At 46.7% G+C, this 22,066-nt stretch overlaps 1 protein-coding gene across 1 annotated transcript in view; it reads right to left on the bottom strand.

Annotated features, from left to right (window-relative positions):
• TG (thyroglobulin) overlaps positions 1-22,066 on the bottom strand; it is a 256,521-nt gene that overhangs the window by 193,121 nt on the left and 41,334 nt on the right. The window contains exons 19-24 of the mRNA XM_058564964.1: positions 18,540-18,696; positions 16,836-17,060; positions 9,473-9,622; positions 5,864-6,034; positions 701-817; positions 60-175 (exon numbers count right to left, since the gene is read on the bottom strand). Coding sequence (XP_058420947.1) covers positions 60-175; positions 701-817; positions 5,864-6,034; positions 9,473-9,622; positions 16,836-17,060; positions 18,540-18,696 — 936 coding nt within the window. The remainder of the gene's footprint in view (positions 1-59; positions 176-700; positions 818-5,863; positions 6,035-9,472; positions 9,623-16,835; positions 17,061-18,539; positions 18,697-22,066) is intronic.

Genomic DNA, 22,066 nt, shown 5'->3' with positions numbered 1-22,066 from the left:
AGTAAGTCTGACATAGAACGGATAGGAGTCAGAACCACCGCACAGCTGCCACGACTCACCTGACCAGAAGTCATGCAGGCGATGTTGTCACTTGTCCAAGCATAGAAATCACACGAGACTTCTGATCCCACCGGGGACACTGCGAGGAAGCTGCAGGCCTCGTCCAATGCACAGTCTGCAAACACCATGGGACAGTCACCCACCTGTCTCTCAGGTGATGCTGAGGACAGACAGACACATACCCCTACTCCCTGCCCCCAAACACACACACACACACACACAAATACACTCACACAAATACACTCGTCTATAACATTGGACAACGACGACTATGACTGTAGGATGATGAGATAACCCTTATAATGACACATGCTCAATAAATGGTAGCTGTTATTATCCCTCTCTGGCTTCATGGTTGAAATAGACTGGCATATCTCCCAACCTGGACAGACAGCTCCACAAGGAATTGGTGTTCTTTTTTCTGCTCCCTAATCTCGGCATATAGTAGATGCACCACAAACTCTGAAGTGAAATTATGAGTTGACTGTACATTTTGGAAATGAATTGATTTACAAAGTGTTTTTGATAAAGTTTATCTTTTCATTATAGTTGTAACGATTTTATTTGACTGGTCGTGCAAGATCAGCAGAGCCTATTTCTATACCAGTCGCCATGTGCCCACCTCCCCCCGATCCCTTACCTGCCAAGCACTGCATCAGTGGGGATTCAGAACCAGGAACTTTGGACCCGACCACCACAGCAATGTCAGCATTGAAGAGCACTTTAGATTCCGGAACCTTCTCAAATTTCTGCATCACTGAAAGAAAAGCAGATTATGCAATTTGACTCTGAAGGTAGTAGGCATCTGCAGAGAAGCCCAAAAGAGTTTTAGGTCAAGAAATCATTTCGCATTTGCCGCCCTTGGTCACACACATGTCCCAAAGAGAGAAATTCCCTTTTAATATAGTTCCAGCATGCTGCCTCACATCTAATACTGAGAGCTATAGCTTACCACGTCTGCTTTTTCTCCCTCATTGTCAGGAAGTAAGGAGGAAATTTAATATTATGTTAGTCCTGACAACTCATTTTTTCTCATTAATATTGATTTTCTATCAAATTTAGACTTCCCTGTCCTTATCTTTGAGTGCTAACTATATCTTGCAATTATTTTATGGAAAATTTTCTTTCCATAAGACAACTTGACTTCTTTCTGGAAAAAGAGGTAAGTTATTTTTAAAAATACAAATAAAACATGTGCATATGGGTTCATGTAAATCTGAAAAAGTGTCATGTGGCTCAGGCATTTTTACGACAGTATTTGTTTAAATGATGTATTAGCATCTGTTTTTCCAGCTACCATCAACATTTATGCACTCCTGTCTGGTAGGAATAACATAGTCACAGGCTTATGAAACTAGACAAGGGAGGAGAAAGAAATAAACTTTCCCAAGGCTATGAGACCTGGAACTCACTCTTCATCAACCAAGCGAAAAAGCACTGTGCGTAACTCTCCGGGAATGAGATGCATTTTACAAGCCAAAATGCCCAAAGGTGTCAATACTTTACAGGTAACTATCAAAAAACAAGCCCCAAAGCACACAAGTGCTAGTTTTTTGCAGACATAATTATAAGCTCATAAGCACATCTATTGCTTTACGAAAGAGACTTGTGTCTAGACTGGTTTTCATCATCTCAATAGCTTTAAGACCATCCCAACCAATCTTTTCTCAGCTTTCATAATAAGTGCAAAAAAAAAGTTTATTCCTTTTGGGATGGGGTTGGGAGAGGGGAGTATTATATAACAGAAATGACATGCATTAAGCCTTTAAAACTTTTGATATAGAAAAAAATCTAATTTTACAAAGTGGCCCTTCCAGACTTATCATTGAAGTCACCAAGTTCACGTGCTTCCCCTACTCAGTCCGTCTGCTCTCACGTCTTCCTCTCTTTTTTATTTTTATACTCCTTGGTCTCTTGTTTGTATAGACTTCGGGCCCCAGTCCAGCAAACACCATGCTATATGCAACCCAGTGTCCCTAAGGTTTGATTAGTATAGACCACAAGCTCACAACATTCTAGGAGACTAACTAAAATTTGAAAAGTCTTTCCGTTTCCAATTAAAATCTTCCCAGTGGCCGTAAATGCAGTAAATTTAGCACTTCATTAGAGAATCTGCTGGTTTTCAGAAAAGGGACACCTTGGTGATGGAGCTCTTCACATTGCAGCATTCTATGAAGAAGCTCATCACCAAACAGAACAGAAATAATCTATAAACTGAGTTGCAATGATTCCATGGAATATTGAGTTAGCTTGCAGATTTATACATTCTCTTGGTATAATTTCCCACATACCAAATTTCTACTTAGCAGATATTTACAAATGACTTAGGGAAAGCATTAAGGGCCAACATCAGAGCACATCACTATATTTGATCAAGATTCTTGTACAGTGTTTCATGGCTACATATGTACTTGTCTCTTTCTAAGACAAGGACAATGTTCTGAGAATATTTGAACCCCTACTAGCTAGAATAGTGACAGACATACTAGTTTCCTGTTTATTGGATGGATGGATGGATGGATGGATGGATGGATGGATGGATGGAAGGACAGATGGATGGATGAATGAATGACTGCCAAGATCATTACAACACCAGGAAACCTAGAGAGAACATTATGGAGGTGGTGTGATTCCAAGGGCAGGCATATTCCTTTCTTTGGGCACTTGACACGGTATATGAAGTCTTTGGTATGAGTCAACAAAAAGCAGAATTAGAAAACTGGATCTAGAGTTAAAGGGAAGATGACCGCAAAATATTTCTACTGGCAAAGGTCAGTGCGTAAACAACTAACTGTGAGGAAACGAAGGGTTAACCACAGGCGATAGAGAGAAGAGGAGGGCCAGGAGGCTTTAGCAGGAGGGAGCTAAGACAGGGAGGCAGCAGGCAGTGGGGAAGGAGCACTAGCTCTGGAGTCAGCCCCAGGCTCAAGTCTAGATGCCACCACCTCTCAACAGCTCTGTGTCCTGGCGCACGTTTCAATCTCGGGGAGCCAGTTTCCTGGTTGTGAGGATTAAACAGAATAGCATGGGAGACCTGGTACATGCAACAACTCAGGAAATGCCAGGTCCCTCTGCCCCCTGCAAGGACACCCTGCCTAAGCACAGGGCTTGTAAATTGGCCGCAGGAATTCAGGTGGTGGGAGAATCTCCCTCCCCAATGACCTGTAGGAAACAGTTTTGAAGAAGCCCAGATAACCGGAGCAATTCATGCATTCTGTCAACGAGCACCGACTGCTGTGGACTAGAACAAAAGGTAAGACACAGTTATGGCCCCACAGGAGCATACTAGCTAACGAGGCTAGAGCCTAGAGAGGAGGCTGGGGCGTGCAATTTTGCTTCATCCTGAGGGCAACGCAGAACCACTGAAGAGTTTTAAGGGGTGTTGCGTACACAGAATCGCCTTTTAGAATAATTGCTCTGAAGCATCGTAGAAAAACGATGGAGGGGGGCATGACTAGAGCAGGAAGAGGTGCTAGGAGGCAGTAATCCATGCAGGTGACAACCCAGGCCTGGACAAAGTGGGTGGACATGGGGGTGGAGAGGGCAAATCCCCATTTGGGGAGTTATATAACTGACCTCCATGCCCTTTGCTTTTTCAAGATGACAAAAGACTCAAAAATGAGACTGGAATTTCACCTCCAAAGAGAAAGATCCTCTCAAAGGCAAGTGGAGAGAATTTTGAGAAGAGGCATGTTGACATCCCGTGGGGGCCCAGTGTCTTAACATGGAAATCCTCCTGCATATCCAGAGAGGGAAGCTTAACCTCAGAGCTTTGCACAAGAAGCCAAAAATGCTGAGGACCCATCTGGAGGCATTCGCAAGCCAGCACCTCAGGGAGGCGGCACTGAGGTTGGCAAAGCTGAGCCATTACTCGTAAACGCTTCTGGTGCCATTGATTAGCGCAGAACAAGCCATGAATGCTTTACAAAGTGCATATGACAATCCTCAAAGTGGAGCCATCGACAGGGATGCAAAGAGCACTGGAGTTAATATCCAACCGGTAGGTGATAATCTCAGAAAGGGCAGAAGCACAACGGCCCCTGGGCAAGTCCTTCCCCTCTGTGGACGTCCTCTCCCTCAATGTGAAGGGCAGCAAAGATCTGCCTGACTAATCTCTGAAAGCACCTTCCATCTCTAGCTCCCCTGATTGCTACTTCTGCCCAAGAGGAGGAATGCTGGAAAAAGATAGTAATACTTTCATTGGATTTGCAATTTATCCATGGACACACACACAGACACATACACATACACACACACACACACACACACACACAATCCTTGGGATTTATTAGCACTTTGCTGGAGAAGGCAAATGATTGTTCTGAGCATCATAAAATGAAAATTTCTCACTAGGATTTTCTCAGATGTTTTATATCATTAACTGCACCAACTTCCTTAAAGAGCACACAGGCTATGTGTGCATGTGTGCGCATGCATGTGTGTGTGTTATGCATGTGTGCAAGTGTGCACGTGTGGGTACAGGTGTGTGTTTGATGAGGAAGCAGATGAATCTAGGTAGTACCACAGATTGGTGTAATGGAAAGAATGGGTTTGAGTCAGACACACACCAGTTCAAATGCTAGGTATGTTATCCTGATTATGTGACAAAGATAAGTCACTTAAACATTCTTTGCCTCAGTTTCCTCAACTACATTATTGGGCATAAGAACATCTACCTGTGGGAAGCTCTGTGAAGCTTACATGTAGCTAGCCCATGTAAATGGGCTGGGCACATAGGAAGCCCATGTATGTCTGGCCCTCTCCTTACACAGAAATCTAAGAGACACAGGCAGCTAGGGCTTGATCTGGTGTGTCAAGTGTGCAAAGCTAAGTCACAGGCCCTCAAGCAGCAAAGGCAACTCTATGGAAAAGTGGCGCAGAATCCTGAAGACTTAGAAGAGGGCAGAATTAAAGGACCTTGCAGATTATCTCGGCCTGCTCATTGTTTAACAGAAGAGGAAACAAGGCAACCAGTATTAATGAGTCTTCTAATCACCCTGAAATATTTGTTTCCTCTGTTAAGTATGTCATTGCTAACACTCAACTCCCCCACAAGGTGGGCGTTAATATCCCCATTTTACAGATGAGGAAACTGTGGAAGGTAAGTGACTTGCCCAACACTACACAGCCAGTAAAGGGCACCACTGGGACTAAACTAGTTCTGACCCCACTCCCATCGCACCCAGTATTGTAGGACATTTGTTGGGTCACCTGGGACTTTCCCAGCCATTGTCTCATTGAAGATCTGTGTCTGGCACAGGGTAGCGCCCACTGAATGTGTGTCATCTTCACAGGATAAGGTTAACCCTCACATTGTCTCAGGAGGCTGGTGGGGTGACTGAGGATCAGAGAAGTTGAGCAATTTGCTCTGGGTCGCCCAGCAAGTAAATTATGGAACCAGGACTGGCACTCACGTCTTCTCACGACAACCCACCAAGGGAAAGGCTGCCAGCTTTTCGGAGGCGAGCTGCCCACAAGAAAGGAAACCTCAGCAGATTCATTTTTTTTTAATTCATTTCTCATGCATGCTGAAGTATTTAGGGGTGAGGTTTCGTGATGTCTGAAATGTACTCTCCAATGATTACAAATAGAGAGAAAGCGAAAGAGCAAAATACTAACAATTTTGGACCTAGGTGACAGATATTTATTCACTCTACTATTCTTTTAACTCCTACATAGATTAAACATTTTCATAATAAAAAGTTGAGGATAAACGCATCTCATGTCTCTCCCTTTCTAAAAAGCCCTTGAGAGCACACGCCCTCTCTCCAGTATCACGGCTGATTTAACCGGCTGCACATACCCAGACACTGGGTGTCCATGAGAGGGGCCTCGGTTTCCGACCACAGCAGCCTCCGCCCCTTGCCGTCCACACAGAAGGCCTTCCCACTGCCCCCGTCCCTCTGGCTGGCTCGGTACTGGCCGTCCTGGTCACACTGCAGGCCCATCTCATTCCTCTGACAGTCAGTGACGCCTGGAACCAAGAGATAGACTCAACGATCAATGACATGCCTCTGGGCTCCCCTCTCCTCCCCACCTCCAGGCTCCCAGTCGTTGATCAGTCGTCCAAGTCACACGTCTGAACCAGACACTTTCTAGTGTAAAACTCATCACCTGACCAAAGGATGATGTCCAGGCTCGCTGTTGGGCCACTAAGGCCTCTGTGATCTGGCCCCACCCATCTAACTCTGCACCTGCGCCCTGTGCTTCCACAATCTGCTGCACGCAGTACCTGGAACACACCACCTTCTCTGATACCATTTGCTCAAACACAGGCTCTACCCAGCTGGTCCTTCTCCTGGCGCACAGTTCCCCCAATCTTCAATGAGTTAACTCTTCACTGCCCATCAACCCTCATCAACTCAACCCTCATTCCCTCAGAGAAGGCCCCCTACCCCCTGATGTCTGCCACACTCTCCTATCAACTCACATCTGTCCTTACAGCACGGAGCGTGGTTATTATTTTTATTATTTCTATTTGTCTGAGTGAAAGAATGGTTGATGAGGACTGTCTGCCTCCACTCAACAGAAGCTCCGAGCAGGGAGGGACCTGATCTGCTTTTGTTCGCTCTTATATTCCAGTGTCTTGCTCAGTTCTGTCACATAATATCTAGCTCCCTCCTTGTGATATTGTGATTTATAACAAGAAACATATAAATTTGGTCTTCATCCCTTTTCTGGCACAGAGTTCCTAAAACTCTTGGAATTTCCTAAGTGATGAAAGCTATAGAGGTGTCTTTTGTTATGTTAATGAGGTGACCTTTGTATGCATCTATGGAAGGGGGCTGGTTGCCAGAGGAACCCCACAGGTGATTAGAAGGTTGGGACTTTCAGCCCCACCCACTGACATCCAGGTGGGGAAAGGGGCTGGAGGTTGAATCAATCACCAATGGCCAATGATTTAATCAATCATGCCTACATAATGAAGTCTCCATAAAAACCCAAAAGGACCGGGTTTGGAGAGCTTCTGGGTTGGTGAACACACGGAGATTTGAGGAAACTGGCTCACCTGGAGAGGGCATGGAAGCTCTGCACCCTTTTCCCATCCCTTGTCCTACGCATCTCTTTCATCTGGCTGTTCCTGAATTATATCCTTTTATAATAAACCAGTGACCTAGTAAGTAAAATGTTTCTCTGAGTTCTGTGAGCTGCTCTAGCAAATTAGTTGAATCCAAGGAGGGGGGGTCTTGGGAACCTCTGACGTACAGCCCTCCAGTCAGAAGCGCAGGAAACATCCTGGGCTTGTGATTGGCATCCTGAGTTGGACGGGTTGTTGGAACCTCCAATCTGTAGCCAGTCATTCAGAAGCACAGCTAACAGCCTGAAATCTGTAGAGGAATTGAGATTCTAAAAGCTATCCTAACACCAAAAGGAAACCAAGGAAATATTGCAATAGCTTGGCATCACTTGAAACCTGGCAGACTTTACTACCCTGTGCTTCTCTTCAACATGACTCCATCTAGGAACACAGACCAGGTAATATAACAGACAGGACTGCGGAGTTAATGAGTCATGGAGAAGTTCTTAGATATAAACAGACCCTTAGTCCTGATGCTGGAGACCCATTCACTGAAATCTATTCCATTACTCAAGATGTCTGGGAGAGTGATAATGATGTGACAGACCTCCACTTCTACGTGGAAATGCAATCAAAGCTTACCCCAAAAGTGGCATGGGGATGAATGGTTATTGTTCATCTTAAACATTTTAATGGATTCCACTTTGCTATGGACTGAACATTTGTATCCTCTCCTCTCAAATTCATATGTTGAACGCCTAACCCCCGATGCGATGGTATTTGGAGGTGGGACCTTTGGGAGGTGATTAGGTTTAAATGAGGTTATGAGGGTGGAATCCCCGTGATGGGATTAGTGCCCTTACAAATAGAGGAAGACACAGGCGATCTCTTGCTCTGCATGAATGCACTAAGGAAAAGCCCAGTGAGGACACAACCAGGAAGCAGTCCCTCACTGAGAACCTGACCATGCTGGCATCCTGATCTTGGACTTCCAGCTTCCAGACCATGAGAAATGAACATGTATTGTTGAAGCCACCCAGTCTATGGTGATTTGTATATAGCAGCCCAAACTGACTAAGACACGCTTTATAATCACTCTCTGAGTATAACTGGCCCCATCTACTAAATGAGGAAGTTGACATTCCAAGAAGGAAGGTGACTTGGCCTAGATCACAATGCCAGTAGGAGGGACAGCGGGGGTGGAAATGGGTTTGGCTGGTGCCGAGCCTTAGCCCCTTTTTCTGTTCCCTACCTTTTCTGTAGATCCCCTCCATAATCAAGGATCAGTACATTACAGCAATCCCCTTTTAAGAAAGCATTCCTCTGGCAGTGTGATGGCACTTCAAGTCATCTCAGACCACAGCGACTGCAGTCAACGTGTGCAAACTGAGGGGGATGCCCATATGTCAAGGACACTCTGCGTTCTTGGGAAAGAGTTTCTTCTCTAGGAGGCATGTCAGACTCCCGGCCTATAAAATACCCCTTACTTTTATTTTCTTGAAATTATCCCCTTATTACCATTGCTCTCCTGACGAAGGAAATTGCCCTTATCAGAGAAGGTGACTTGATCTCTTTTGTTTATTTTAAAATTGTAAACACTATTCACATTTTAAGCAATAATGATTTCCTCATGTTGACGTAATTTCAGACTAACATGAAAAGACACACAACGAGGCAAGCTCTGGGTCCTTGCTAGGAAAAACCCAACAATACCCAAGTGACGATTAAGTAACTAGGCCAAGAGAAATCACATGACATATGGGAAGGCCACAAGTATACACAGTCCTGTCAAATGTAGAGGACCAGAACGGGAATATGAGCTGCACGGTGGCAGCGACTGTAGGTGGAAAATGTCTTCCACTTCTCAATCTGATAAGGTCAACTTACAAAAATCAGAAGTTTCAGAATCAGACAGTACCAAGATCAAAGGCCAGCTATGTCACTTACTAGCTGAGTGACTTGAGCTAAATTACTTTTCTGAGACTTAGCCTTTTGATCTGTAAAAGTTGGGCTGATAATATTTACCTAGAAAAGGAGATGGGAGGATTGAATGAGACCACACAGGTAAAATGTCTGGCCCAGATTCTGACAGGGTATAGGCCTTCAGAGATGGTGCCCCTTTGATTATTATGCTATGTTCCCAATGGTTCTCAGTGGTGGGCAATGGACTTGGCAATGTCTAGAGACATGCTGGGTCGTCACAGCATGGCAGTGGGGTGTGCTACTGGCATCTGACAGTAAGGGCCAGAGATGCTGCTAAATAAACATCCTGACATCCCCCAAATGAAGAATTATCTGTCCCAAAATTTCAATAGTGCTGAGGTTGAGACGCCCTGCTGTGTCTTTGATGCATTGTAGGGTTTCTCTTTCAAAGCAGGACCCTGCAGAACTTACAGTGAGTCTGGCTGAAAGCTCCATCAGAAATGGTCGTTCTGCCCACAGGACATGGCACACAGACCAAGCTACCTGCCCGTTCTTGGTAGAATCCAACAGGACAGGGAATACATTGCTCATCCCGAAAATAGCTTCCTTCGGGACAGTTAACTAGAAAACATAAACAGAGAGATAATGTTAAAGACAAGACCCTGCTTTACAGTTACAGCGTCACGACACACAGGGCATGCGAAATCCCGAAATCAATTCAAGAGCCCACTCATTTAACAAACGCCCATTGAGAATCTGCTATGTGTCGGGCTCTAAGAACCAAGGATAAGCTGCGAAGAAGGCAGACAAGGTTCCTGCTCTCCAGGAGCTGACACGCTAGTAGGAGGAGACGGTGTCAGAAAAAATTTCAGATGTAGATAAAATGCAGCAGGAGAGGAGGGCGTGCCAAGAGGAAGGCCCCTCTGAGAGGTGACCTTGAGACTTGAAGGATGAGGAGTACCCCAGGCAAAGCTCTAGGAGGAGAGAATTCCGGGCAGAGGGAACAGCAAGTGCAAAAATTCCTGAGGTAGGAATGAGTTTGGATTATTCAAGAAATGGCAAGAGAAAAGCCAAAGTTACCCACTAAGCTAGAGCTTAGTAGACAAGGAGGAGGATGGCATGAGGTGAAGCTGGAGGACGGCTTGAAAGATGCGGGTCCATCCATAGGTCGCCATGGGAACGCCTCCCAAAGTTGAGGACACGGTGGAGCGCAGTGGGGGGCTGCAAACTTGAGGGTTGAAAGCTTGGGTAAAGTCCCTCTCCCTATTATACTTAAATGACTTTGGACTTCTCTAGGGCTCCATTTTCTCTTCTGTAAAACAGGGATTAATAATACTATCTCGTTGGAGTGCAGTGATGATGTACAAAAAGCACATATAATAATGCAACTCCTACGTGCTCAAGAAATAGTCATTATTTTTACACTTGAGGGAGTCCTTCTTTGTAGCCAACTTCAATACCCACTCTGTCCAAACAGGGTGCCCTCTCTCTGTGGGGCAATTCCAACAATTCAGCACCATCTCACTTGACTCATGTGGCCTCTCCCTATTGGTCAATCATTAGTGGCATTGCTCAGACCTGGGACTAGGGTGAGGTGAAAACACCCAGGACACAGGATTTAGAGGTCCTCCCTGTCAGGCTGTTAGGTTTCTGATTTACTCAGAAACACCAAACATGACCCCAAGAGTGAGGGCCTACTTCTATCTTGCGCCCTGGACGTCTCCCTTGCCTCATTCTTTTCCCTCTGTGCTTACCCTGTTCATCTGTGGATTCTCAGTGTTTCTACCTCTCTGATTCTAACACTCCAATCCCTCCTAGTTGGCTTCCTCTAATATGACAAGGGCCAAGAAATCAGAAACCCAAACTGGAGAGAAGCCTGTCTCCTAAGAGTTCTAAGTTAGGGTCTGAGAGCTCTGCCTTGAGGAAAGTGAGTGAACTTGGCCACACTGATTCTGATGGCTCAGAGAAGAGAGTGGGAGAAGGAGGTTCTTTTTGCTTGCTTTCTTGGTTCAGGCTTGTGCTCCTGAGAGTTTGCCAAATAACTTCCAGAAGAAGTGATCTGTTACCCAGTGAAGGTGGGAGCAGAAATCTTGCCCACCCTTGGGAGCAATTTCTATGTGCCTGGCACTCTGCTGTGCACTTCGTGTACATTACACAGCACACCCAGGAGTTAGAGTTTTATCCCCATTTCACAGATGAGAAAGCTGAGCCTCAGGACAGTCATGCATGACTCCCTAGCATGCTTTTCTGTGAAGGGCAGAGATGAGTAAAATTATAGGATATACCAAGCACAGTGCCAGGAGTTTCAATGTGTTATTTCACAACCTTATGAGAAAGGTATCATCCTCATTCTAGACTGGAGAAAACTGATGTTCAAGGTCAAGTGTGACCAGGCGGCATGGTGAGAGAGGTGGGATTTGAGCCCCATTTTCTCCAAACCAAAGCCTTTTCTCCACCCACCAACTCAGCCACCTTCCTTTGACAAAGAAGTGAGCATGAACGTGTGGGATGTGCCAGAACGGAGCCAGTGTTGATTTAACAACTACTATCTCTAGTATACATATACACATGGCATCTCTGAGTAAACCAGAAACTCAAAACACATCTTGGAAACTGAAAGACGTATTTTCCTGTCTGCCTCGAGCAATGAATACCTTCCCTCGGAGAGTGGAGTTTCGCTACTTCTATGAGTCAGCTTGTTGATCATCTCTAGTATTTTAACCCCAGTACTGTGACTATTTTTTCAAGCGGTCTTCAGATTCATTGCTAAACGAAAACAAAACCTTTCAGCCAGCTTGAGTTGCCCCGTCTCCAAACCCAAGGTGCAGGCAAAGGGGCAGAAAGAAGAACTGGGAACAAACTTTTGCAGCAAGCTCAACAAGCTTCAGGCCTCTTGACTATTCTCAAGGAACATGCATTCTGTTTCTCTCCATCTCTGAAGTCAAGAGTCTTTTCCATCCAAAGGAACACTTGTGTAAGTCAGAATGAGGTGGTGGCTTGAATATCATCATCCTTCCCCTGGCAGATGTGTCTCAAAGACGCTTGAGTCCACTGCAACAACTGGGTGCTTATCCTTCAGTTAAATCCCTCCATGAAAATCTTTGGAAAACCCCTTTGGTTTCAGTTTCCTCCTTCTTAAAATGAGACAACTGGGCCTATTTGAGTTTGGGAGCTTCACAAAGTTTTGGGGTTATGCTTTCCCAACTGTTAACCCATTCCCATTGTCCTCCAATGACAGCCATGCTTTTGCAGAAAAAAAGTATCTGTGAGGAAGCATAACAGTCCTTCACTCCTTAGCCTGCTTTGCTCAGCCCCACACCTGGCCCTGTCACTCTCCAACTTAAAGTTCTCCAGTGGTGCCTCCAGCAGGCCAAGCCCCTGGCCACTCCTGAGGTAGGAATGAGGCCCCTCCCACTCTGCTCCCTGCCTATCTCTCTGGCCCATCTCCTGCCACACTTCCCACATGCCTATTCTCCAGCCATATAAACCATATGCACTGTCCCCATAAAGCCACACCACTTCATGACTCTCCATGTCTGAAATGTGCTTCATCACTTTAGCACCCTCAACACAGGTACTCTCACACATGCACACACATACACACACACATGCACACACACACACCACTTCTTGTCTGCTTTCCTCTGAGCAGTAATTCTGACTCACTTCTCAAGACTTCATGCCAGCCTTTGCTCCCCCAGCAAGCCTCCCCTGGCTGCCCTGCCTGGGATGAAAAAGCCTTTCTCACACGATATTTTAGCTGTCTTTGCACTTAGCTTTCCTCTACGAGACTGTGATTCTTTGAAAGTGGAGCTGTGACTTTTGCTTCCCTGAGTATGTAACACAGTGTTTGACATATAATTATATTTTCAAAGCTTGGATGGATGAATGGATGGAAAGATAGACAGGTTAAAGAAGGATGGATTCATGGATGGAAAGAAGGAAGGAAGGAAGAGGGAGGAAACAAGACCTAACCTATTACTTTGGAAAAAATTCCACAGAGAATTAGCTCTAAGAACTTGTAGTGAATGAGTGAAAGTTAATGTTGTCCAGAATGGGAAATGGAAAATCCTGGCAATTTCTCTGGAACTCTCCTTAATGAACCAACCTGGTATAAAGGCTGCTGGCAGGTAATTCTGAGGGGAACCACATGGCTGGCCTGGAGGCAAGAGGGTGAACATAACCCACCCATTGGAGCTGCAAACAAAGCCTCCACGCAGTGCAGGATCCGTGCCCTGGGTAACGGTTGCCATGCCTATGGGAGTCATGGGTGGATATTCCCACCGGTCCCCCGGAGTCACTGCCCTCCAAGGGGGTCATCCTGATTAGCCCCCTGAGATGACACACAGAAACCCTGCTTCATCCCCACAGGACAATGCTCTGCTTGTAGCCTCACAGCTGTGTTCCAGATGGGCTTCAGAAGGAAAAAGAGCCAGTACGAGTAGATACAAGAATCTGAGGGCGTGACTCCACTAAGAACCCCCTTGTTGAGAAGAGAGACGTGTGATGCAGGGGACACAACAAAGAATTTGGAATCAGTAGAACTGAGTTTAAATCTTAGCATGGTCACTTAACACCAAAACCATTTGTTGAGCGTTCACCCTGTGTCAAGGGATGTGCTTCGTATTGATTATATTATGCTGTCCAAACCATAACCCCCAGGAAATAGATAGTATTATCCCTGTTTTTCAGATTATGCCTAGTGAGGATAGGCAATGTCCTAAGAACCCACATTTAGAAGGTGTTGGGGCCAGGACTTGAACCCAGGTCCACCTGACTTCAAAGAGCAGTTTCCTAACCCTCTTAACTGTGTGCGCCTGGCTGCCTCATCTGTACTATGGGGTTAGTAACACCTGACCCTCCGGATCAGAGAAACGCTAGTAAGGCCCCGCACTTATCAGAAACTCAATAATGAATAGATGTGATCATTGAAACTGGAGAGAATCCGGGGCTTTCAGTACTGCTTTTGTGAATTCCATTCTGGACACTTCTCACCATCTAGAGGAAGGGAGCAGGGCTGAATGGAGTGATCGACACTCTCGGTGAGTCAGTAAAATGCTGCAGCAGTTGACAAACAGAATGTAGGTTTATCTAGAGCTAGGATTGGCCAACTGCAGCCTGTGGGCCAAAGTCCACTCACCTGCTTGGCAAATAAATTTTAATTGGAACACAGACATGTTTTTCTCCCTACAATGGATGAGTTGAGTCATTAAGACAAAAACCATATGGTCTGAAAACACTTGCTCTAAAATACTAAATACTAAAATACTTGCTCGCCAGCCCTTTACAGACTAAGGTTTCCAACTCTTTTTCTGGAGCAAGTGTGGCCTGGGGAAAACCTTTCATTCAGCCCGTTCCCCAGGCCCCGCCCTGTGGCTCCCAGTCTCTCTGAAGCCCTGTCACCCTGAGGCCAGGTTCTGATTCCAGGTGCCCCTACTGGTTGACACCCTTCAGGCAAGACTGTCCCCGCTCCCAGCTCAGCTTCCCCTCCCACCTCACAGTTGAGCTGGGCCACCTGTCCTGGTAGACAGGCAATAATAATCTAACAATCAATGGAATTCCCTAGAAGGAAACTTAGGATCAGACTCCCAGTCCAGCCCCTTTATTTTTCAGGCAGAAAATGGGGCCCTGAGAGGGACTGGGACTTGCTGAAAGGCACAGAGTCAATGCAGGTTCTCTGACCCGGCCCTTGGCTAGTACCTGTCTCCATCTCCTGCCACTCCAACTCTTGGCTACATGCTCCAGAGGGTACACTCAAGGTCATGAGCATGAGTGGGGCTCTCAGACCCCCTTATCAGCAATACCTGGGGTGATTATGAAAGCAAGATCCTGGCCCCCACTCTTCCTAATAACACACACACATGCGCGCGCGCACACACACGCACCCGATCACTAATTCAGAGTCTTTGGCAACGGAGCCCAGGGCTCCTCAGGGTAAGTCTAAGAACATATGGCAGATGTTCCAAACACATCCATCTCTGTGACCTTCTTTCACTCACCCTGGCAGGTGGCACCATCCACTCCTGCTCCCACTTCTCATCCTCTTTGCGTGGCAGCTCTGGTGAGGTGGGAAGACCATGAACTCTGGTCCCCTGTGGGTTACTCACCCACAGATCATTGGTTTCATGAACATGAGTCCGTCCTTTGAGTCAGCCCTGCTCTGGGCACTACAGATGCATGATATCATTTCATCTGAGCCTCAACTTCTTCCTCTGTCACATGGGGAGATTACCTGCCACTGGGGCTACACTGAGAGTTAAATATTTGTGGAGGTGCATTGTAAATTGCAAAATCCTCTACAAATATTAGCAGGAAGTGGTTGTGTTTCTAGTTTCCGTGTTGAGATTTAACTGCATCTTAAATCCAAAGCGGAGTTTAGAAGTTGGCATGGATTTCATAAAAGGAAAGACCGTGCAGCTTTCCTGTTGCAACCAATATAAATAATGGAAAAATAAATAATCAAGAAACATCTTCTCTCTCTTCAGCTTAATAAAAATGCCTCTCTGTCTCATGCCACGTGGGAGGAAGGCCTCTCATCATGAGACTCTGGAAGGTTTGGTAGTAGACAGAACAGTGGCCCCCAAAGATGTGCTCGTCCTAATCCCTGGAACCTGTAAATATGCTGGGTTACATGGCAAAAGGAAATGAAGTCTGCAGATGCAATTAAGGTCGCTAATCAACTGACCTTAAGATAAGGAGAGTGTCCTGGATTATCCAGCTATGTGTAATCACAAGGGTCCTTAGAAATGAAAGGCAGAGTCCGAGGGAGCTGGGACTGCAGAAGAATGGTCAGAGAGCTACTACATTGCTGGACTCCAAGATGAAGGAAGGAAGCCACAAGCCAAGAAATGTGGGCAACTACTAGAAGCTGGAAACGTCAAGAGAATAGATCCCACCTAGGGCCTCCAGTAGGAATGCAGCCCTGCCTGCACCTTAACTTTGGCCCAGCAGGACCCGTGTCAGAACTCAAAGCTACAGAACTGTTAAGATAACATATGTTCGTTGTTTTAAGATACTAAGTTTGTGGTGATTTGTTATGGTAGCAATAGGAACTTACAGCCTCCATTCAAGGAATTTGCAGCTGCATTCTAGTGAAAACAACTTCCAAAGCTACTTATGTGAACGCCAAGAAGAGCCCCAGTGAACCACCACCAGGAAGCACTTCCCCTGAGTCGTCAAGTCCTGGGCTGATCAAGGGCCATTTGGGGATGCTGGTGAGTAATGTATTGTCATAACCAGATTAAGAAATATCATGGAGCACATAGGGTAGACATCAGCCTTCTCCACAAAGACAGTGCAGGCCAGGCCCCAGGGGCCAAGCTCGTCGAGAACAAAGAAGAAGGAAAACTTCAAACCTCAGGATTGTTCCTTCTATCATATCATCTGCACCTCTAGTTTCAGCTGCTACCTAGTGGGTGGTGACAATATGCCCACGCATAGTGGATGATTGAACAACTTTTGTTGAATGAATAAACGAATGATTCTATGTGGAAGATAAACAAACACACAGATACAGAGAACAGATTGGTGGTTACCAGAAGTTTAAAGGGGGGGGAGGGCAAAAGGGATAAAGGGACACGTGTGTAAGGTGATGGATGGCAACTAGATTTTGGTGGTAAACACGAAGCAGTCTACATAGAAGCTGAAATATAATGATGTACACCTGCAATTTACATAGTGTTACAAACCAATATGACCTCAATAAAAAAAATAAAATAAATGAGTGATTCTCCACTTGTATGTGCAGAGTAACCTCTTTCTGGAGCTCTGGTGGCCTTTCCTGCAGCCTCTTATGACACAATAACAGCAATCCAGGGAGTGGGGATGGACCTACCACACCCCAGTGGGTCCTGACTGGTGTTGCTAGTGGCTGAGACTTGATAGAATCCTTCCAAGCACCCAAACCATGTCCTGGGAGAGGTGGCAAAGTTGTCCCCTTGGAGGAAGCGGATGGAGGTGTCTACAGAGAACGTCTTGGAATCCAGATGAAGCTGGAACACTCCACTTTGGATCAGATCTGCAAAGCGCCCCATGAGATTCTTGCCCACTAAGGCCTCTTCTGTAAGACACAAGATGAAACAGGAATGTCACCTTGCAGATGTCCCCTGCAAAGGCAAGGGAAGATCAAGAGGCAGAACCACCTAGAATGTTCATGCCGAAAGGAGATGTAAGCATTATCCGGTGTCTCATTTTACAGAGGAGAAACTGAGGCCAGAGAAGGGGGCTGATTGGCCCAAGTTCACACATGAGCCAGAAGCACAACTAAGACTTTACCCAAGGTCTCTGGCTCCTGTCATGTTTGTGACATCAATATGATCCCATTGGTATAGGATATCATGTCTTCAGTCACTAATCTAAGGTGCACTATCTAGATACACGAATGTCTCAACCTTTAGCAAGCCACCATCTCTGAGCCTCAGTTTCCCCATCTGCAAAATGGGGCTGGCAATGCCTCTCTTGCAGTTGTTGGGGATTATAAGGGAGAATGCGTATGACAGGGCCGCTCAAAGAGAAGGCAGAGCCTCCAGGAGGCCATGTGGCCTCTGCCTCAGTGTTCAGCTAAACCTCCGGGAGGCCTCTAGCTATCGAACGATAAATATTTCCTGGGAAGAAACCAGATGAGCACACATCTGGACTGGGTTGGATCCCAGCACGCAGCGAACATTCGCGCTACAATGGGCTACTGTAAAGCCAGCCCAAGCCCTGAAACCACCATCATCGCCACTGATGCCAGGAATAAACAGCTCATCCTCTCGCAGCTTCAAACAGCCCAAATCACCCAGGATCTGTCTGGAGAAACATGAAAAGGGACCCCTCATTCATAATGCCATGGGGTTATTATTGCCAGGAGGACCGCAGGATGGCAGAGAGGCAGTCTGCCCCCTGGATTATACTCTGGCTACTTTTTCCAGAAGTTTCCCCTCATAAGACAGAGGTCAAGCTCCAGCCAGTCCTGACCCTGAGCGTTTGGTTGCTGGATGATAGGAGAGAAAGTGGAGTTGCTCCTACCTTCTGGTCAGAAATATACGGATTATATCCTATCCTAGCTCATAGTAATTGTCATAAAATCCACTCTGCTCTTCATCCTCAGATCTCTCTATTCTCTCGCATCATCCATATCACAACTGCCCTGTTTTAAACAGCATATTAACGGGTATAAATAGTGTAAAGGGTTTGAGAAGTTTTGCAATCGGAAGTGGGCAGGACGTAAATTATAAGCCAATAGAGACTCCCTCACCCCGTCCCCCACTCTCCCTTCTTCACAACTGTCTCCTCTCTCTGTGCCCAGAAAATCAAGAGAAGCATTAAAAAGTGTTCACAAATGCACAATCAGGTAACATTATTTAACTCTAGTAAGCTGTTGAACAGAACTCTATTGATTTTTATATACATCTTAATAATTAGTTCCTCCCACCGGCCAGGTACGATGGGCCAGGGACGGCACGATGGGCTTCAGCAGGTCCATCTGACAAATAGGGAAACTAAGACTCAGAGGGGCTGCATAGCTTCCTCAAGACAGCAGTGCAGGGAAACATACCAACGTCATGCAAATCAGGAAGAGAGGCCGGTGGCACATCCTCAAGCCGCAGTTTCCACGTGACGTTCACTCCTAAACGCTCCGGGGTCAGACACTCCACCTGCACCGTGGAGTCGTTGCAGACAGGAATGGAAACCGGGGTCCCAAAAGTCTTCACCTACACGGAGACAGGCGCCTTCAGTGCAAGAACACGGAGTAGGTAGCCAGCTGGGCTGAGCCCACCCCAGGTGCCAGAACTTGGCTTATGTTACTCCCTTCTATTTTCCCTTTGACACTGGGGGCACTATTAACTCCTTTTCCCCACCTGAGGGAAATGAGGTTCTGGGTTCAGGGAACATAAGCGGAGGAAGAGCCAAGCTCTGTGCGTCAAAAGCCCAAAGGCTCCCAACTCACGGCACCATATTTCGCTGGTGAAACACCTTCAGCCGACTCTGCAAACGTCCTCACAACAAGTATATCCAGCAGGACATGACCCTCCTTCTTAGAAGAAGCCCCCACCGGCTCCTTCATTTTGGCTACACAGCCTGGTTTCTCCTTCCAAAGTGAGTGTGGCCACTGTCAATGCCCACTGAATGTCTGTGACCCAAGGGTCCTGGAGGGCAGGGTAGGGGGTGGATGGTGATGTGGCCTGGTTGGCCCATGGACAGTGCTGGACATGGGTCTGGGGTTGAACACAAGCTTCACCTTGCCCTCTTCACACCATGCTCTTTCAAATGGTAACATCCCAAGAGAGTCTATACCAAGACCCAAGGGACATTAGTGTATCAAAAGCTTGGGTGTCTAGAGGTGAATGAGGGCTCTGAGCCCCTGAGAGGAAGGTTTTGCAAGGGCAAGTAAAGGCATCTGTCACCAATCCACAATCCAGAGTTGATTTGGCCCTGGCACTCAGCCTTCAGCAGGAGAGAGCTCGCCCACGTTCTTCAGGATCCGGCCAGTGCCCTGTGAAGCAGGCCCTGGGCTGCACACCCGGCCTGTGCTTCAGGACGTCATTTCAACATGACAGTCATGGCACAGACTGGCACCGAGCACTGACGATGTGCCACACTCCGCGCTACGCCCAGGATGAAGGTGAGTAAGTGGATGTGGGTGCTCATGTAGTGTCATGGATGAGAACCTGCTGTGTGCCAGCCTCTTAGCATCCTTAGAAGACAACACGGCACAAGTTTTTAATATTCTCCATTAGTCAGGCCCTGCATGAAATGCTTTAAACAAATTAGCTAGTTTAGTCTCCAAAACAAATCTATAGAGTCAGAACTATCATTACCCAACATTACAGATGGGGAATTAGCCTCAGAGAGGCTGAGGAACTGCCAAGGATCACACAGCCAATAAATGGTGGAGCCAGGATTCGAACTCCTGCCAACCCCAGAACCTAATATCTTAACCTCTAGGCAGAGTGTAAGAGCAAGGGCTTTGGATGCACATGTCATCTCACTTAATCCAACCCTCCAAGGTAGGTGCTACTGGTCCCATTTCACAGATGATTGATGCGAGGCTCAGCAAGGCTGGTAAATGCCCAGGGCATGCTGGTAGGAAGGGTGGAGCCAAGGTTGAAACCAGATGCATCTGATTGAAAGCTGTGTATCTGTATCATCTCCGACTTCTGAAGAATAAGACCCACCCCTGACCTTAGAGGTTCTTTGTCTCATAGTCACACCAGACATGTTTTCCTGGAAGCCCCCACCACCAAGCCCTGCCCAGGCCACCTTCTGACCCATCCACCTTCAGCATGGTCCTCAGCTCTCGGGTCTGGGGATTCTGGAACATTCCACCTCTTGCTGCGTGAGATTTAACTTCCGCATCTCAGCAAATGGCAGCACCATGCCTTCACCCAGCCCTCAAGCCGAAACTTTAGTCATCCTTGATGTTCCCTTTCCCCGTGACGCATTATCTACTACCTCATGCTGTGGGCTTTTCCTTCCCAATATGTCACAAGTCCTTCTGCTTCTCACGCTTTGCACCACCACCACAGCCCACAGCCACCCTTGCCCCTGCTCCCCACTCCTACCCTTGCCCCCGGAAACCCCTTCTCCGTACAACAGCTAGAGTGAACTTTAAAACCCACATCATATCGTGTCAGTCTCTCAACTCAGTCCCCCGTGGCTTTCCATCACATGCAGACTAAAACCCACTGCCCTAGGCACAGCCATCAAGGCATGCAGGGTGGGCACGCTCCTTCCCATAGCTCCCTCTCTGCTGCCCCACCCACATGGACCTCCCTGATTTTATGGGTCACGCCCAGCACGTTCCCAGTGAAGGTGCTCCGATCTTCTTATTCCTTCCAGATATTCACAAGGCCCTCCACTTCACCTCACTCAGGCCCCCTCAAATGCCTCCTCCTGGAGAGGGCTTCACTGGCCATTCTGTCTAAAATCACCCCCATCTCGCCACCTTCCCTCTCCAACACTCCACCTGCCTTATTTCTCTTCTGGGCATTACCTGATGCATATTTGTTCAGTGCCATCTCCCCTAAACTGTGGGTTCCTGAGGGCAGAGGGCTGACGTCGTTCACTGCTGGATCCTGACAAAGATGCGCTCCTTGACCAAACTCTAGCTAGGCTCCTCTGAGCCCTCTTCTCTACTAGCCTCAATCTTGGCCTATAAAGACTTGAAAAAACATCAACAGAGTTTCTAACAGCTCAAGGCCACATCCCTAGGGTGACCTCAGCCCCCTTAAAGCACCTTCATGAGAAAACCCAAGGCTGCTAAGAGAATTGACTGTCTTTGTCACCAACACCTGAAGACAGGCCCCCTGTCTCCTGGCTTCTGTGAGAGGCCAGGACCCTAACTTCCACAAGTGCCAGTCAGCAAACCCAAATGAGTTTCATAGGCTGCTGTGATAGTTAGAGATAAGGAATGCAGAACTTCAGGCTTGGCACCAGGAACACAGCCAGTGCTCAATCATTAATATATATTGCTGGCATTGTTGTCAAGTGCATTTCTTTGGATGAAAGGTGGCAATATATGTTTCTATTTGTTTTAGAATCAATACTCTCTGTATTCGGTTTTGTGAAAATGTGTGATCTGCAAAATTCTTAGCATGAGGTGCTAAAAATGAGTTATTCTGATGAGTTAGCAAACTTTGAGTAGAACAAGGACTTATTTAATTGAGTGACTTTTAAAGAATCCTTCTGTGAATACTTGTGACTTTGAATCACCAAAGCCCTTGCCTATTACACAGCTAAAAGCTCAGATAGTCATTATTCATGGCACTATGTCTTTCCAATTGGCATGTACTGTTTTTTTTTCCAGGAAGGATCCATAATGTCTTCTCACAGGTTCATTAAGGAACACATCTGGCACCAGAGAGAGTAAGTCACGGCATTGCAGCCTCCCTGACCCACGTTCCCAGGCTCTGTCTCCATGGTGGTGGCAGCACTACACGGTGATCACAGCTCTGTCCTCACATCAGTCTGCCTGGCTATACCATTTCCCAGCTGTGACTCTGGCCATATTTGACTCTCTAGTCTCCACTCCTCTCATCTACAAAATGGCAATAATGATGGGGTCCCTACGAGGAGTGCAGT

Source organism: Diceros bicornis, chromosome 21 (genome assembly GCF_020826845.1).
Source record: "Diceros bicornis minor isolate mBicDic1 chromosome 21, mDicBic1.mat.cur, whole genome shotgun sequence".
Classification (NCBI taxonomy): domain Eukaryota; kingdom Metazoa; phylum Chordata; class Mammalia; order Perissodactyla; family Rhinocerotidae; genus Diceros; species Diceros bicornis.
Note: the sequence above shows the minus strand (reverse complement) of the source record. Positions and strands in the feature narration are given on the sequence as shown.